The sequence below is a fragment of the Lipotes vexillifer genome, unplaced genomic scaffold (assembly GCF_000442215.2).
Source record: "Lipotes vexillifer unplaced genomic scaffold, Lipotes_vexillifer_v1.1 scaffold1798, whole genome shotgun sequence".
In the NCBI taxonomy this organism is placed as follows: Eukaryota; Metazoa; Chordata; class Mammalia; order Artiodactyla; family Lipotidae; genus Lipotes; species Lipotes vexillifer.
In genome coordinates, this window is record NW_006789032.1 from 1,134,323 (window position 1) to 1,140,905 (window position 6,583).

The 6,583-nt window shown below is 59.2% G+C and overlaps 1 protein-coding gene across 1 annotated transcript in view; it reads right to left on the minus strand.

Annotated features, from left to right (window-relative positions):
* Positions 1-2,135: 2,135 nt before the first annotated feature.
* Positions 2,136-6,583, minus strand: part of MRGBP (MRG domain binding protein) — a 4,912-nt gene continuing 464 nt past the window's right edge. The window contains exons 2-5 of the mRNA XM_007462254.1: positions 6,382-6,503; positions 4,167-4,248; positions 3,809-3,883; positions 2,136-3,325 (exon numbers count right to left, since the gene is read on the minus strand). Of these exons, the coding sequence (XP_007462316.1) occupies positions 3,138-3,325; positions 3,809-3,883; positions 4,167-4,248; positions 6,382-6,503 (467 nt within the window). The 3' untranslated portion in view covers positions 2,136-3,137. The remainder of the gene's footprint in view (positions 3,326-3,808; positions 3,884-4,166; positions 4,249-6,381; positions 6,504-6,583) is intronic.

The following is a 6,583-nucleotide window of genomic DNA, read 5'->3' on the forward strand; positions in this document are numbered from 1 at the left end:
CCCCCCCCCAAAGACGTTTCCCCGGAGGATGCTTGCCTCCCCAGCCCACCAACCTGAAAAGTCTCTCTTCCACCGTCCGGGAATGTTCCCCTCCACCCTGAGATCCCCACCCTGGAGATCTTTTTCTTGGAGGATGCTTACCTCCTAGAAGTCCAGAACCATCCCCCGGAAGAAGCCCCGCCCCCATTTCCCCCTCAGAAGAATGTAGCCCAGGATGCCCTCTTCTCTGAGGATGTTTCCAGAGGGTCCCTGTCCCCCAGAGCACCCCCCAGAATGTCCATTCCCCTCCAGAACATTCCCCCTGGAGGATACCTCTCTCCACCATGGTGCCCCCTCAGGATGACCTGAGGCAGGATGTCCCCCGAAGGGTGGCCCCCTGGAGGTTGTCCACAGCAGATGTCCCCCACCCTGTACGAATGTGTGGAGGATGTCCCCCCACAAGGATGCCCCCAGGAGGACACCCCCTGGAAGTTGTCCCCCAGGTGTCCCCCCAGGATGCCCTCCAGGTGTCGGCTGGGGCAGCAGTCTCATCGGATTTCCTTTGGGGACTGAACTGCTTTCAAGCCCCCTCAGGTGGTTGGCAGAACCCATCTTCCTGGGCGGTAGGGCAGAGATCCCGGTGTCCCCTCCAGAAGTTCACAACTGGGCAGTTTGCTTCTTCAAGGCCAGCGGGAAAGTCTCTCTCCAGCAGAGAGTCCCAGAGTGCAGTGTCCTCGTGGGTCTGCCCTCCTGTCCCCCTTGCTGCATTATAATGGTTATAAGAAAGCACAGGGGCTGCCTGCACTTACGAGGGGGCACCAGGCAAAGACCCAAACACCTGGAGGCAGAAATGACCGGGGATCACCTTCGGGGCTCACCTTCGGGGCTCTTCAACACAGACTAAGGCCCAGCCCAGCCACCGGGGACGCTGACCTCGCCCAGCCCTGCAAGTCAGCTACCAGGCCTCAGGGGACTTGACAGTCCTCAAGCTGTGCAGCTGGGGACGACCCAGAGCTGAACAGAACCTGCCAATCTTGGCCATGGGCACAGCTAAAGACCTTTTTTGGTGCTGGTGGCAATTCCTTGCAGGCTCACCAACCTGTTACCTCTCTAGGTACTGTCTTGCCTGGACGACTTTCTAAAAGGACAGTGGTGACTCCGCCAAAGGTATGGAGCTCTGGGTATTTCTGCAAATCGTCTGCCACCGATGGCCTGGGCAGGTGTCCCGAGGAGCAGGTGATAGAAGAGCTGCCAGGCATCGGGTGGGGCTGGCCCACCGCAGGCTGCGGCCACGGGCCTGGCCTTCACCTTAGCTGAATTGCAGCTGGCCTCGTAGACCCTGGCTGTGACTTCCAGCCTCTGATGGAGGCACTGATGGGTGCTGGGGTGCCCTCCAGGGTTGGGCAGCTCTGAGAGCACGTGGGTGGGCAGGCTCCCCCGCTCTGCGCCAGAGAACAGACAAGCATGCAGCGGAGACAGGGCCGTGGCCCCAGCCTGCAGCGCTCAGAGCACAGCCTTCCCACGGCTGCCTGCTGCCACACACAAGGCTTGTTCTCAGATGCTGCCCAGCTTCCGCTTTACTAGTGCCAGTCACACCCAACTGCCCCTGGGCTCCATCTAGATCCCGCCCCCCCACCTGTGGCAGGAGGTAACTGCCGAGGCTGGGATCTTCTGCTGGAGACTTACTCCACGGGGGCCCCCCATGCAGCAGGTCTGACCGTGGGGTGCAAGCTTCTGCCCCAGCTGCCCACACAGGGCAGTCGGGATGGAAGGCCAGGGCTGCTCAGGGTCGGCAGACCCGACCCAGGACACTCAACCTGACACAAGACACTGCCGGACAACGTCAGCCCTGCCAGGGAAGCGGGTGCCGGCCTCCGACCCCGCGCCAGGTGGCCTCAGCCCATGGAGCTCCTGGCCTTGCCTCGTGGGCTCAGCCTGTTCTGACCTTGTGCTCCTGATGCTGGGGGACGGGTGGCATTCAATGTCCTCGTGGTTTGTCAAGATGAGGGCGAGCACCTTCGCCGTCACTCGGGAGGCCTGGCTGTGCCTCTCAACACAAGCTCAGGCAGAATTCTCGCCTTCACGTTCCTTTGCTCTCGGGAAGGAGGCGCCAGTTCCGGCTGGTTTGCTCTCTTGACTTTGCATTTGAAGGGTTGCTTACTTGCAACAAAGCAGCCACTCGAACCTGTTGTTACTAGGTTGTATATTCATTGTATCAAGTGATCCAGGACATCAAAGTTAGCTTCAGTAAGAAATCTCGAAAAAATACAACTTCCTACTGCAGGAGGAGTTAACTTACTTTGGTATCAAAATCACACAACTCCAGGTTGCTTTTTTGTGTTTTAATGTCCCTCAGTCAAACACAAGCGTACCTCGGTCAGCCTGGGGCCCAAGCTGCAGCGGGTCAGCCCCACGTCCTGCCTCCCTCCACATGCTCATTTGGTCTGTTGCAAGTTACTTGAGAATACAAAAATAACCGCTACAAATTCTCTGTATCGGCATATAAAAACTGAGCAAAAATTATCTCAGTAGTCTGTTACCTTAAAACAAAACATCTCAGAAAAAATACAACACAGGTTTAACTTCTGCAGTATTTTTTTTCATATAAAACACTAGTAAAATAGGCTCCTTAAAAATTAAATAGTGAAATACCAACCAAATTATATACATCATTACAGTACAAGTGAATGAGGCAAAATACCCAGTTCTCAGTCTCTCGGGTGGTGGAGGGGCCGGCGCCTGCGGCCTGACGCTCTCCTGAGGCCGCAGTCAGTTGACAGCGGTAGACAGGTGGACAGATGGACAAACGGGAAGACCGGGGCTCCTCAGAGCACAGAGAGGGTCGGTGTGTTATTGCTGGCTGTGCCCCGCTCTCTGCCCACGCAGCCTGGTTTGCAGGCCCGTGCCAACGCTTAGCCACAGGCGCAGCTCAGCCGTCGTCATGAAGCCACGAGTGTCCGGCGTGATCGTGGCCTGGGCTCACACCTCTCGGGTCTCAGCATCTGAACGGATTCTGTTCCGGTCGTCAGGGGCCATCTGAGCCCAGGTGATCTGAGTGGCACCGCGGGAGCCTCTGGCACCTGAGGGCAGGCAGCAGGCCCAGTGGCATTTGACCCGCCGACCACCTGGTGACCACGGTGCCCGCCTGCTGTGAGCGTCTACGTCCGGCGCCGCTTGGCCGCGCTGGGGCTGGAGGGGTTGCTGTTGGCGGTCAGGACTTTGTCGGTGACCCGGCTGCGCTTCCGCTTGTCCGGCCCCTCTTTGGACCCCAAGTCTGAGTTGCTCTTGTCTTTGTCTTTGCTGGACTTTTCTGTTGCTTTCCCCAAGCTTCCTGAAGATGAAAAAACTGGGAGACAAAATCATTTGGCTGAAAACAGAATATCCAAAATTTTATTTCATCTTCTTGTTCAGTTTAAGAAGTCTACACCTACATACATGACATTGACCCCAAAAGGCTCCTCCCGGACTGGGGGTGCCCATGTGGCCTGCCCCTTGGGGGAGCGAGGCCCAGCCGTGCCCGATTTTGCTCCTTGGGGTTCGCCCTGCACTGAGACGGCCGCCACCCGTTCCACTTCAGTCGGACACCCTCCTGCACCCTGTGACCACTGACCGGGCCCGGGGCCAGGCTGCCCTGTGCCCCCTTCCCCGCCCCGTGCCAGCCCCGTGCGTGACCTCCCAGCGTGGGAGGCTCTGCCTGAGCAGACGGAAGTGGCCTTCTCAGCTGCTGAGCCAGACGCCAGGCCCTGGCTGCCGGCGACGGGGAGGCCTGGCCAGGCTGGGGTGCTGTGCCCCTGGGGCCCCAGGAGGGGCGGGCGAGCTCCATACTTACCATCATCGGCCACATTGTGGGGGTCCACGTCTTCCTTCATTTCCTCGTTCGTATCCTCCTCAATGACCACTTTTCCTGGGGGGAGACGGCCAACGGTGACCTAGAGCTCAGGGCAGTGGGCGCCGCAGCCCCACCCGACCTGCATCGGCTCAGGCCAGGGGCTCCTCCTGACTCAGGAGACGCGTATGTCCTTCAGGAAGTCCTCCCCCTGTCCCGGGGGCCCCCAGGCCTCCCCCTCCAAGAGGGCCCAGCATCCCCCTGCCAGTGACGCTCACTCCCCGAGGCTCATGACCTTCACCCTGACACCACCACCCTCGGCCTTTCCTGGTTCCCAAATCTGCTCTCACCCGAGTCTTACCTTCTCGGACTTCTTGAATGATTTCTTCTGGAAGGACGAAGTTCCTCTCTGGATTTGGGAATGGAAGAATCTCAGACTCGTGCTGATGGCAAACAGGGCATTTTGGGTTTTTTTAAGAAACAAAGAAGAAAACTTGATTTTAAAAGTCACATTTAAAAGAAACTGTGACTGAAAATATGTAAGAGACAACTCAGGAGAGACCAATGAACACACGTGACCGTCTTGGGGGCTGCAGTGGGCAGGCGCAGGGCTGAGACCTTTCTTCTTTCTCTTGTGCAGTCTACAGGGGCTGGCTTGTCACAGAGACCCAGACAAGGCAAAACTACAGTGCGAGCCACAGGCAGGCATCACGATGGGAATAAGGGTTTAGTGTCACCTGAGATGATGCCGGGGCAGCTCCGCCGGCTGGCATGCCTCCGGGGGCAGAGTCAGGCAGTGCTGTCATGCCGGCCTGGCCCGGCTGCATGGGCTCCCTCTCCAGGACAGTGCCTTCAGAGCCCGCGACAGCCGTGAGGAAAGGCCATGGTGCCTGGGTCCCGTGTCCAGGGGGAAGGAGCCAGGGAGGCAGGGAGAGCCACCCCCGTGGAAACCAGGTAAGCAAAGCAAAATGGAGGGAGGTCACACACATGCCAGAGGGAGAGAGACCCCGAAAACACGGACCACCGGACGAAGAGAAAGGTGAGCTGGTGGGAAGGGTCTCTAGGTTGGGAGGGGGTTCAGGAGACAGGGCCTCCAGTCCCCAGGTTGGGAGCTGTGCTGACAAGCCACGTGGTCAGCACGTAAACGTGCCAACCGACATCCGGGAGCTTCGCAAACCCCGAGGGCTCCTGGGCTCATGGTCACCTTGTGGGGTGCGGTCCACAGACTCATACTTACAAGGCCCCAGGGGACCGAGGCATCAGCTCCACAGCGGTGCTGGGGTCTAAGGAAGCGACGGGGGAAGGGCCACCTGTCCTGGGCTGAGACCCCTGGGTGGCCCCCCACAGTGTCACGTGGGCCCTGTGCTGGGCGTCACAGCCACAGGACCTTGGAGCCAGGGCCGGTGCCTGAGAGCTAACTGTCTCTCCTACCGCACCAGGGCCCCCCAAGACAGGGGCCCTGCCACACTCATCTCTGTGTCTAGCTCCTGGCCGCCAGCCTGGAGTCGGGGTGCAGGAAGTTCCTGGGGGTCAGGTGACCCCCAACATGACAAGCATGGGAGCCCTGTCAAGCCTCTGAACACAGGAATTCTCGGGGAGCAGGGCCCCAGCTCATGGGCACAGCCCCTCTGCAGGGCCTGCTTTAGTTTAGCGGCTTGTCCTCAAGTTTCCAGGGTACTGACTGTGGGCCAGGAGGTCAGTTCCAGGGCCCAGCTGTCAGTTCCCCTTTCTATGCGAGGACGACGAGGCGCAAACGACTTGCCCAAGACCAAGAGGGAGCGAATGGCAGCGCGGTTTATGGACACAAGAAGGCCCGGGCTTTGCTCTCCACCTCACAGATGTGCAGCAGGTCTCAGCTGGGAGGCTGGGGCAGCCCCAAGTCTCGAGGAGAGGCAGAGCCTTGCCTAACCCCAGCACGGTCTCCCACCCTGCTGGTCACCTGACATCCCCACTCCCACTCATTCTCCAGACATCCTGGCCTCCTCTGCGTTCCCTGACGCACCAATGCCTGCTGCCACAGGGCCTTGACACCTACCATTCCTCTGCCGGGAATGCCCACCTGTCTTTTCTGCCGTCCTGGTTACCTAGTTAACCTTTTCCCCCTCAGACACGGCCAGCTGGGGGTTCCATGAGGCCTGGGCCCCTGCCTGCCTGGTTCTCACAGAAACCACCATATTCATCTTAATGTGACTCAGACCCGGTCACCTCCCTGCCTGTAGCACTCGGGGACTTTCCACAAGACTGACAATGGCCTAAGAGCCCCCTCCCATGAGCTTCAGCTCCCTAGTTATCTCCTGCAAGATCTTAACCGACCACCCCCCAACCCCCCACCTAAGGTAGTTCCATGCAATAACTAGCTACCATCATTAGGCTTGTGTTTTTCGTAAAACTACTCAGAGCTATCTTGTTCAACAACTGGTCCCCTGTGGGACATCCCAGACATCAAGGTCCCTGAGGCCAGGGCCCGGCAAGGACCCAGGGAGGAGGCATGGAGGGGGCTCCCTGCCACCAGCTCTGCCTGGGGGAGCGAGGGGCTCTGGCCCTGGGAGGACTGGGGAGGGTGGGGTCCTGCTCACCAGTGCCTGCATGTCATACATGGTGCTCAGGTGGTCCCAGATGACCTTGGATGGGACCTGCCGCCCAATGTTCTGGCTGAACTTGTCTCGGATACAGATCATGTGGAAGTGCCGGTTCACACCTGCAGAAGGAAGGGGTCAGCTTGTGGGGAGGGGCGGGCCAGCAGGTAGGGGGGAGAAGAGAGGGGGGGGGCAAGGGGGC